Genomic DNA, 12,009 nt, shown 5'->3' with positions numbered 1-12,009 from the left:
TCTGAGTACTTACTGTTTTTAAATTTCTTTTTTCTATTGATTTTTATTGAGCTCTACATTTTTCTCTGCTCCCCTCCCTGGCTCTCCCCTTCCCCCTTCAACCCTCCCCCAAGGTTCCCATGCTCCCAGTTTACTCAGGAGATCTTGTCTTTTTCTACTTATACATAGAATACATTTTTTTCTTTACTCAGAAATTTGTTTTAGATCACAAAATAAACAGTTCTAGAAATTTAAAGACAAAAATATACCTAGGGTTGCATTTGTAAACTATTTTTTCTAAGAAAATATTAGATATCATCTATATATCTTATTTCAGCTCATACTGTTGGCCAAGGCCCAAATTATATCAAATACGTAGTTTGCTGTGTTGCAACAACTCTAACACACTCGCACACACACACACACAAACACACAGAGTTTTAATATTGAAAGGTCAATTGGAATGTATATTTAATTAATTTATATTCTAATAGCGTCTGGGCAGAAGTTTGGCCTAATTCTTCATTCTCCACCTTTAAAGGCCCATAAGCTATGGCACTTACTAGGTCAAGTTCTTTTACTGAGGCCTGGCTCTTATTTTTTCATTTCCAGAATTGATACCTAGTAGAGGTCACATAGTAAGATGATAGTCTTCTCAGAGTAAATATGAACAGTTCATTTAGTATTAGGCAAAATTGATTAACTTTGATAAATAAGATCTGTGACCGCTAGTTTCCATTGTATCCTTCTTCTGTCTTCCTAACTTCACATTGGTTACAAGTCGATTTTAACAGAAATATATTGTCTATATAAATTAACCCCATTTTTACTTTGTATTAAATATGAATAATACAATTTTTCCTATAGTGAATGCCAGGGATCCCACATTTTCTATCTGTCAGCACTGTTATTGTTTAATCTTTTTTTATTTTCTAACAATATCTATTTTTAAAAGTGTCTACAAAGAGTTTTTGTTGGTTTAAAGTCGTTTGCTGGGTTTTGTTAGTTGTTGTTGCTGCTGCCCCAGTGTGGGATCTCGAACTCAGAGTATTTTATATGGTAGCCAAGCACTGTATTACTGTGAGGTATAGTCCTTTGATTCTCCATAGAGTCCTTGAGGTATCCCAAGCTCCATATTGTCTATCATGGCTTTAAATACTTACCAGAATCTTTTTTCCTAGTATTGTAAGAAATAAAAGACTTTCGCAGTCTATAGAGGAAGCTATTTATTGGAGAGAACAGCTACTCTCACTTTTATACTTCCCTATGTATTGAGCACTTTCGTATTAGTGATATGGCCTTAATGTTACTGAGCTTTTTCCTTTCCTTTGGAGTTATGATAGTTTTTCTAGGACCAAGCTCTATAGATTTGGGAGGACCTAGATAGCATGATTATTAACTGTACCGGTTTCCTAATTTATTTCATTTGTCAGCCTTCTAAAAGCAGGAGCCCCTCATGCCCTTAGTATAGAACTATCACGTCAGGTCTCCATAGTTTAACCACACACCTTATCTTCATTGTAGTGTTGTAAGTTTATGTAATCTGAAAATGTCTGGACAGTACAAGTGCTGATTTGGGGATTTATTGGAAAAGTAACTATGATCAAGAGTTGACAGAACTCTAGATAGCTTAATCCTAGCAATTGGTGGTCATTTTGAAAAGTCTATTTGCACATGAGATGGGTCCCTTTCTTAGTATTTTCTTGATAATGTGATCATCCCTGTGAATATGCAGCCTCTTAATTTTCATTGCATTGTCCCTACTATTAATTAGAAGTATTCTTCTTCTGGGAATTATACTCTGTAAGCCAAGGAGTATCATTATGTAAAACTAAGACACTAGAAGCTTCCTTTTTGTCATGTATCCTGCGTTCTGTTTCTCTTATGTTGTGCCTGGATAGTAACAAGAAATAAGTGAATGCATTGGGCAAATGGCATAGGAATAGACTACCTTGAACATGTTCTGTACCTCTAATTAGAGAAGGTTGCATTTATGTATTTATAAATATGTATATAGACACACACACACATAGATGAACAGTTAAAGAGATAAAGGCCATGAATTTGAAAGCAAAATGGGGTGCGTGGGATAGGTTGGAAGGAAGAAATGGGAGAAAAAAGATGTAATTATATTTACTTTTAAAAATGATTTTAAAAATAGGCCTATTGGTACTGCTAGACTATGACGAGACCGAATGGCACGTACTTGAAGTCTTTGCGGTTGAGATGCTGAGGAAGGATAATCCAGAGGTCAAGACCAAACTAGATCACATAGTTAGACCCTGTCTCTTTCTTTGTTTTCGAAACAGGGTTTCTCTGTGTAGCTTTGGAGCCTGTCGTGGACCTTGCTTTTGTAGAGCACAGGGTAGCCTTGAATTCACAGAGATTTGCCTGCTTCTGCCTTCCAAGTGCTGGGTGCACCACCACACCTGGCTGAGACCCTGTCTTTAAAAGGGTTTCATAAACTTAACCTAAGGATAGATAAATTCTTTAAAATATATTATATTGTATTATCTACCTGAGATGCTATACATTAATTTTAGTCTTATTTCACAAATTGCATTTTTTAACAACTGTTTGTCTGGTTACAATACAGGTATTAATCTGCCTTGTTACAAGACTGCTCTAGTTGTAATTTAAGATCTCTCCCTTAGCTGGGCATAGTAGTGCATGGCTTCAATCCCAGGCAAAGACAGGTAGATATTTATGAGTTCAAGGCTAGCCTGATCTACAGAGAGAATTCTAGGATACAGAGAAAGGACAGACATGGAAACCAGGGCATGGGGGGGGTGGAGATAGAGAAATCTCACATCATTTATAACTTATAAAATTATTCCTAAACTTTTGTAGGAAATGATTATTTCCCAATCAGTATCACTGTCAAATACATTTTTTATTAAATATTTTAAGGTAGAGTATATTGGAGTTTTTAAGATTATATGATTGACACACTAAGTGCATTTAAATTGAGAGTCTTGGTTCTGGAAAAGACTTCAGGCCAGAAAGATTTTCCAAAGCTAAACTCAAGATTTTCCTCATTTTCTGCCCCTCACTAGCACTCCTTTGGAGCTCCGCCTATAATCTTTAGGTGAGAGGGAGAGTAGACTGCCTCCTCTTGTCCTCTGTCGTTCTGTTGAGGTAGCCAAACTCCATCTGTTTGTCACTGGTTTTCCTCTTCCCTGTGAACATAGTGAGTTCTCCTGAATTCTATCCATTAACAAATTATCCCTTTATATGAATCCAAATACAACTTGTATTAATTGCCCTGTCTAGTCTTGCTGCTAGCATTGGTTTTGCACCAAAGAGGTCTAAAGAAAGTCTTATATAAGCTTCTGAGTATTCCAGACAGAGACTTGGATGGGTTCTATGGTTGTTGTTTGTTTGTTTGTTGGAATTCCCCTTACACAGACTTGCCAGCATCTCTTCCTGTAAATGAGCATCTCCTCTTTAACTCATTAAGTTTGCACACTCACATGACTATGTAAGTAGAAAAGGTGATGGGAATAGGATGACAAGACTTAGGGGATTGAAGGGGAAAGTCTCTTAACCATTTAATGGGTTCATTAGTGCCAGTGCATTTTGTATTCTTCATAGACACAATATCCATTGCCCATGCATAATTATAAACTGAAAACAGTGGCAAACTTTGTAAGTCATGATCGATCATTTTAATATACTGGGCCTTTTAAATTTATCCCATGGAGTGTGTAGGGGGTGGCTAAGGAGAAAATTATCTAAGCCTGTAGTACACAAAACAAAGACTGTATACCTGCATGTCTGATGTATTGCTGGATTATAATTCCTTGGACATTCTGCTTTCCCTGATATTGGTTGCAGTAGGAAAGTATGATAAGTGTATAGGACTGCCACTTAAGTGAAAAGGGATTCTTTTGTTTCTGGCATCTTTCAGAACAGTCCTTTGCTTCTTCTTTTCTCACCTTTTAAACATGTAATGTCCAATAAGAAATTGGCCTTCCATTGAGGTTTTCTATTTTGAAGAAGACTATAATGGTTCAGATTCTTTCTCTTCAATTACATATTTTAAAGAAGTTTTCAAATGATGAATTAACAGGAAAGACATGTTAAAATTTCAAATAAATATGCAGTAAAATTACTAAAACTTATTGAATGAGCCCTGTATCCTGATTACTAAACAATACCCGCAGGTTCTGGATCCAGAATCTATTAGGACTTGCGCTGGATCTTGAGAGAATCATCTCAGAAAATGAGGGTCTCTGAGACAAAGGAAATAAGCATCCCAATTACAGTTATACACCAGAATTTAGACCAATGAAGTCGAGTTTCTAGTTTAGGGGTCAGGACACTTCTGTCAGGTCCCAGAAACTCTATTTATAGCTTTGTGGGATATTAATTCTCTGTCACAACTAATGAGCTCCACTCTTGTAGAGCAAAGCAAATGTAGACAATTTATAACCAAATATTTGAGCCTCAGTTCCAATAAAACTTTATTTATGACCACCAAATTGTAATTTCATGTCATTTTCATGTTACAAAATAGTCCTTTGTTTCATTTTTCCAATCTTTAAAATATCTATCTGTCTGTCTGTCTATCTATCTATCTATCTATCTATCTATCTATCTATCTATCTATCTATCTATGTTTTTTTAAGATAGGGTTTCTCACTGTAGCCTTGCTGTTCTGGAACTAGGTCTGTAGACCAGGGTGGCCTTGAACTCACAGAGACCCACCCGCCTCTGCCTCCCGAGTTCTGGGATTAAAGGTGTGTACCACCACCACCCAACTCCCAACCTTTAAAACATTTTAAAGTCATTCACATTGCTGCATTGTAGGTCATACAGAAATGGGCAGGGATTGAATTTTGCTGACAATTACCTTGCATTTCCCCGGTGCTTATGGTTGTAACCATTACTTTATGGTTCAGGCCCCTTGCCTTTTACTAACTCTGCCGTCCTCCGCTTGTCAGTCTTATGGTCAGTATCTGTAATTACTTATTGCACAAAAGTGGAAGACATAAACGAGGACAATGTACATCAGATTTTGAATCAGCTGCATTTTATTTTCCTAATGAACAGTTATTGATTTTCCTAATGAAAACAGTTGCACACAGAGGAACATTAAAGGTTGACAGTAAAGCTAAGGGAACTTAAATATATAAAGGAAATTGATGGCTCAACAACAACAACAAAAAAGGACATGTCGGGTTGATGGGCAGTTACCCAGTTACTGAGATGAATTCCCATCATTCAGTGAGAAGCTCCTGCATGAGAAACTATGGATGGATTCTTTCAACCCCTATTAGAAAATGCAATTAACTTATGGACAGAGGAACAGCATTATCTTATCATGTACGAGAATATTAACAACCACAGAGATTAGCTATTTAATTTCTAATGCCATCAATGCCATCATACAAAGAATAAGAGGAAAATAACAGGAACTGCATCAAGACAGGTGGAGTTAGATATAGGAAAGGGTGGTTATAATGGAGAAGCTTCAAAGTTCAGGGAAAAAATGTTGCATTAAGAGAATCATATAGCTAGTCGGGAGAAGGTGATACCTGGAAGTCTTTAAAAACCCCTGCTAGTCTGTAAGATTAGATGGCTTTCTCATAGAAATCTGTCCATTTATTACTTTTCTAATGTTGCATTCTGCACAATACATTAAGTTCCCTTGTGTATGTGTGAGAGGGTCAGAAAGCGGGGAGAGAATAGTGTACAATCAGTGTGTTTGCTTGTTCAGGTGACAGTCACTGCGAAATTAGTTTTTCATATTTTGATGTTTCTTCCTGTAAACTATGTCAAAATAGGTACTCAGAGTTGATTTGTTTTCCTTCTTTGTGATTTTCTTTATCCTTTTCTGTATTTTTAGAGCAAAAAAGTTTAAGAAATGTCAAATTAAAAAGATACAAACAAGTGACAGAAAAGAATCCTTAGTGATTTTTACAGTTGTATGATGTGTTAAATATTATATCATATAGCCTAATATAGCAGGTTTCATATTAACATAGTCTTAAAAATAATAAGAGCCCCTCTGAGGTCTCTCATTGATTTATGCATTTCAGAGATTAGTATATTACTGCCGTACTAAAAAGGAAAAAAAAAAGCTGAAATAAAAATCATTGTATCTCTTTTTCTTAACAGCTACAGTAGAATGTTACAATCCAAGAACAAATGAATGGACCTATGTTGCCAAAATGAACGAACCTCACTATGGCCATGCTGGAACCGTGTATGGAGGAGTCATGTATATTTCAGGTAGACAATTATATAACATAATGATATTTATACTTTTAACTATATGATCTCTCCATATAGTGCCAGTAACAATAACATTTCTTAGAAAATAATAGTCAAAAGATAATTAAATTTTAGGAGTAATTTTGTGTGTACATTTGTATGTAAATGCTTTGAGCGTTCTGAGCACTTTTAAGCTAGCAGCAAACCAATTCAGCTATACATGTATAATTTATAAGAAACCGGAAAGCTTTTAGACTTGCCAGTTCATTTTTTAAAGCCTTAATACTTTATATTCTAGTAAACATCAGTCATTCTCTTTCATATGTAGTCATTTGTTTTCTTAATATTTGCCTAAGTCATGTTAGGAAATATTTCATTATATAATATATAAGCTCTGTTGTGCATAAAACATGCACAATACTCTCTTTTAGTGTAACCCATCTCACACACACCTACAAACACATATGTGTATATATATATATATGTATGTACATGTACGTATATATTACATAAACACACAATATTCCCTTGGTATTATAATGGAGTTCTACTGTGGTGCCATTATATGCTGAGATATATTTCTATAAAAATGCTAAAATGGCTCAAGTTTGTTCAGAATTCAATTGACAACTTTCACTCTCAAATAGTTTGTGCTTGAATTGGCCTTTTATAGAATTCAGAAATATGTTTTAACATAATGATCACCTTTGGTATTGACATTTAAGTTTTTAGACAATTTTACCTTCCCCTTCTCTCTTTCTCTCTCTCTCTCTCTCTTCCTTCCTTCTTTCCTTCCTTCTTTCTCTCCCTTCCTCCCTCCCTCCCTTCCTTCTTTCTTTCCTTCTTTCCTTCTTTCTTTCTTTCTTTCTTTCTTTCTTTCTTTCTTTCTTTCTTTCTTTCTTTCTTTCTTTCCTTCTTTCTCTCTCTCTCTCTCTCTCTCTCTCTCTCTCTCTCTCTCTCTCTCTCTCTCTTTCTTTCTTTCTTTCTTTCTTTCTTCCCTAGTTGAGTCTGCCTCTGCCAGCCCGCTCCCCCAGGGAAGCAGTTATGTTCTTAGAGAACAGAATTGTTAAGGGGATGATAAGTCACGGAGCGCTGCCTTGTGACGTCTGTAGTCGAAAGGGGTTAGTGAAAGGCCGGTAACATTTCATCAGCAGCTTTCCAGGGGTCAATTCATGAGTGCCCATGGAGCATCTTATATCGACAGCGTCATAAAGGAAATCATATTGCACGACCTACATGTTTCATGTGTATAAGTTCTCTACTGCCATAATAAGAGCTCCCAGTTCTCAGGAGCAAAACTGACCTTTGAATGGTTTCAGGGGCACTTTGCCATAACTGGTGTATGTTTCAAAAAAAAAAATCATCTTCCACGTTGATATCAGACTAGGAACCAACCAAGCAAGTTTTATAACCCAAAAGAAAACCAACAAAAAAAACCCCACAAAACAATGATTTGCTGATTTGCTTTCAAATCATAGAAAACGATGCTTCATTGATTGTTGCCTTGCCGCTTGATAACTCTTCAAATGGTACAGCTAAAGATTAGTTTATCTCTGCTCCTTGTCTGCCGAAGGTAGAGACTGATACTTTGATTCCATAGGCTGGATTATGTTTCTTAATCTTAATCAGTTTGTAGGTTATAAAGACCTAATATACCGACAACCAACAACCAATTTCTCATAATGTTCAGAATTCTAATTTTTTAGCTTTACAAAGCACATAGCAGATGTCACCTTCTTCCTGCTCATTCCAAACTCTACAAACCCAACAATTTTGTGTAGTCTTCCTGGTTGGTGTGTTACTGGCATGAGACTTTCAACACTTTTTAGTAAATATTTTGCTTCATATTCCTAATTCCAATGTGTTAACTAGAATGGGTATTCTGATTTGGAAAAGGAATTAATGAGTACCCGGATTTTGAAGTGCTCTAGCCCGGTGCTTAGCCTCCCCACTAAAATGTCACAACAGACTGATTCTTTTCAGTTAGATTTACTACTGACTCAACTCTAATAGTTGCCAAAATATATTTCCATTCATTGAAGCATCTTAAGTATGATCAGTCTCCACTTGAGGAAGCTATCGTAATAATATAAGACCTTTTTCATTTGTCTGAAAATTTTGAAAATGATCTTTTCTTTATTTTTTGTTAAAAGAATATAGAGTGACAATATTTATGAATTCACTATTTTTAAGCTGCAATCTGTCATAAAAGGTAGCTAAAAGTTAATTATCTATGGGAGAGCCTTGCTTTCACATTTTAATGACCTCTTTGCCTCATGCCTGTTATTTTCATTCTTCAGGAGGTATTACCCATGACACTTTCCAAAAGGAGCTCATGTGCTTCGACCCCGATACTGACAAGTGGACCCAGAAGGCACCAATGACCACTGTCCGAGGTCTCCACTGCATGTGTACAGTGGGAGATAGGCTCTATGTCATTGGGGGGAACCATTTCCGGGGAACCAGTGATTATGACGATGTCCTGAGCTGTGAATACTACTCACCTATTCTTGACCAGTGGACCCCAATCGCTGCCATGTTAAGAGGGCAGAGTGATGTTGGGGTCGCTGTCTTTCAAAATAAGATCTATGTGGTCGGCGGGTATTCGTGGAATAACCGCTGTATGGTTGAGATAGTGCAGAAGTATGATCCAGAGAAAGACGAATGGCATAAGGTTTTCGACCTTCCGGAGTCCCTCGGGGGCATTCGAGCTTGTACGCTCACAGTTTTTCCACCTGAGGAGACCACACCGTCACCTTCTAGAGAGTCCCCTCTTTCTGCACCCTGATTATCCTTGCAGTTAAAACGCTATATTCCTCTCTTTGCAATGTGTCACGATTATCTTCTTTTCCCCCCCTTAAGTAGTGTATCTGTTAGAATTAGCCTCCAGTAATTGATACAGATATTGGAAAAAAAATGATATTGATGTTACTTGTGATGTTTGTATGGCCTAGAATGTTTATAAAGTGGTAACAAACCATCCTGGAAATATCTCCCATAGAAGCTGATGCTTAACATGAAAAAAAAAAGTATTGTCTCTAAAATGTTTCTTCAGTACTTTCTTCATGCTGTGTACTGGGCGTAAGGTATTCGTCATCTTACATTATAAGCCAAGTTAAAGGTGGATTATAGTCACTGTACATCTGTGCTCACTAGGCTTCCGAGTAAAGACGTTTTCCTTTCATCTTTAACTGTAAGATGTCAAAGGGAGGCAGCCTGCTCCAGCAAGAAACAATCCGCAAAAGGTTGCCAACTCGCATGAGCTACCTCCCTCTTTTCATAAAGTATTTTTGACACATCTGTCAACCCTCCTGACTGCGTGGGTGCATTGAGAACACACCAAGTTTCTTAGACACACAGGAGAAATAACAGAAATTCACAACACTAATTTTGGGGGAGGGAAGCATGACCCCTCTGCTTATAAGACTCAATTAGGGGTTTTTTAAGTGTGTATAAATATACACACACAAACTTATATCAAACACAAATTTTTAAAAATTGAATATCAGATCAAATAAGTGTGAAATTAAAAAGTAAATAAATCTTTTAAAAAGCAGCTTCCATGAAAAATGGGGATTCAGTATGTCCATACCGAATGCATATATGCAGAACCATACTGAATTTAGGTGGATAAGGGCTAGAAATTTTGAGCAACTAAATTTGTCACTTGACCAAATTTTATCTTAAAAATCTGTATTCTCTTCCTTCTCCTTTGCTGTTGCGGTAACTTACCTGTTCAGTGTATTCTGTGTACTCTTGGTTCGTGAGGTTATTTAGCACAAAGTGTAACAGCTTCTCCAGAAAAGCTGCCTTTGCTCTATGATGTTCATGTTTTCCCTTCTTTATTCAATAAAAAAATCAGTGTCGCTCTGCTCCGTGCTGCCCCGTTATTCTCTGATTTGACTTCCATTTATTAAAAAACTTGCGAGGGACGAGAATGAGGAAGTTGTGTGTGTGTGACATTTATTCAAAGAGGAAAGTCTTGGGCCAGGCCTCACCTCACTGTGAAGACACTGCTTGTGGCCTTTGAGGAATTAGTTTGTGAAGAAGCTAATTGGCTTTTACTCAGCCCCAGTGCCATGCCTGAGTAAACTACAGAAGCAATTACATGCCCCATCCCTTTCTTTTACCTTCTCTTCCTTCCCTGCTGTGACCTACAAAACTAGGTCCAGAAACCATGACTGGGGCGGTGAGGGAAAAGTAGCTATGACAGACGCAGTCACAGGAAAGCTGGCTTCTGGTGAGGTGTTGCCACTCTGGTGGAGGGGCGTTTGCCTGTGTTGCAGTTCAGGCGTGTTAGTATGTCCAGCATGGGAAAGGGGAGTAGTCTGGGTAGGTGCTATCTATAGGCGAGCAGGCTCAGGCTGCAAGCATTTGAAAAGAAGGAATTGCAGTGGCTAGTTTTGACTAACACTGGTCAATTGTTCATAAACACTTTTACTTGAGCCAGAGGATGAAGTCTTTGCCAATTTCAAGCTTGGTCCCTATGGGGAAAGGCTTTGCCAATTTCCCATGGTTCTGAGGCCTTCATTCTTGTCATGGCTGTGTCCACATCAACACTATGCATTCACTCAGGACTTTACTCTCTCAGGGTTCTTTTGTTCCCTACACCCCCTGTCCCATCCCTTTCCTTTTTCCTTGAGAAGTTATTTCTCAAGGCATCTTACTGCTTCCGCATTCTAGAAGCCCAGGCTCATGCTACCTTAGTGGGATAAAGGGCAGTTATATTTCTGAGGAGAATCTCTCTGGTGCTCAAGATCCATTTTGTAAAACAACTTCTTTTTTATTTATTTTTATTTAAAAAAAGAAAACAAACTATCTTTTTTTCACTATATGGAAAAAAAACTTCTAAGATTTTCTTCCTAACCCAGGGTCCTAACGAAAAAGAATTACCATCTCTTCTACTTCCTCTACAAGTGGGTGAATGTAAACTGAACCCAGACCTTAAGGCTATTCCAAAACACAACTAATGAGTCATCTAATTTCTTAACCAGAGGGATAGATTGGTAGCATAGATTTCATCACTTCCGTCTTGAGTTAAATATACTTAAGGAAACGAATTTCCCATCAGCGATACTTTTGGATATTGTTAGAAGAACCTAGCATAAATTGGAAAAATTCCTCCCCTCAGGCAAGATTTTTCCTAAGTGTGCACAACTTCTTTGGAGATTTTAGTTTTTCTCTACATGGGCAGATTCTGCGACATTTATTTTAGCTAATACCTCCCTGAAAATGGAGTTGTATACAAGACAACTAAGGATCCTGAAGAATTCCAGGTGGGTAGTCCCGATCGGGTCACTATATTCCAAGAAGTGAGGATTCTTTGCATCCTGGGGCTATGCATCCCTGATTCCATGAAGTCCTAGGAGGAGAATGGAGCGTTACGGGTGTGGGTGCTGGATGGTCAGTCTGAGAAGAGGCATGCATCCCTTCTACTCACATGCTACTGACCAGCAGGCTTGTGGCTCCAGTGGTCCATCTGGAAAGAGGCATGCATCACTTCTAGACATATTTTACTGGCCAAAAGCCCTTTAGTTACATAAAAACACAAAGGGAATTGGAAAGAAGGAAGAGGAAGTGAGGTTGGTGATCTCCTAGCAGCCTGTCAGAGGGACTAATGTAGAGCATATGCAATTCTCTTTTCTGCATCCATGCCATGTGTTATTTAGAAGCAATTAATTTCTCACTTTACTGTAATAGCTATTATTAAACAGTTCAAATAGCTGAGGAATCATTACACGTTTCTTTCTCCGCACATTAACTATTTTCCTTTGTAAAAGAAATCTTTGCCACTGGTCATTGGTCGACTTT

The 12,009-nt window shown here is 37.6% G+C and overlaps 1 protein-coding gene across 13 annotated transcripts in view; it reads left to right on the top strand.

The window, feature by feature from the left end:
- Klhl13 (kelch like family member 13) overlaps positions 1-10,071 on the top strand; it is a 196,922-nt gene extending 186,851 nt beyond the window's left edge. For all 13 annotated transcript variants that reach the window (XM_087902656.1, XM_085684959.2, XM_048450376.3 and 10 more), the window contains 2 exons: positions 6,103-6,216; positions 8,499-10,071. In XM_087902656.1, the coding sequence (XP_087758782.1) occupies positions 6,103-6,216; positions 8,499-8,986 (602 nt within the window). In that variant the 3' untranslated portion in view covers positions 8,987-10,071. The remainder of the gene's footprint in view (positions 1-6,102; positions 6,217-8,498) is intronic.
- Positions 10,072-12,009: the final 1,938 nt, after the last annotated feature.

Source organism: Myodes glareolus, chromosome X (assembly GCF_982192425.1).
Source record: "Myodes glareolus chromosome X, mMyoGla1.1, whole genome shotgun sequence".
Classification (NCBI taxonomy): Eukaryota; Metazoa; Chordata; class Mammalia; order Rodentia; family Cricetidae; genus Myodes; species Myodes glareolus.
The sequence above is the reverse complement of the archived record's forward strand: the minus strand, read 5'-3'. Positions and strand labels throughout refer to the sequence as shown.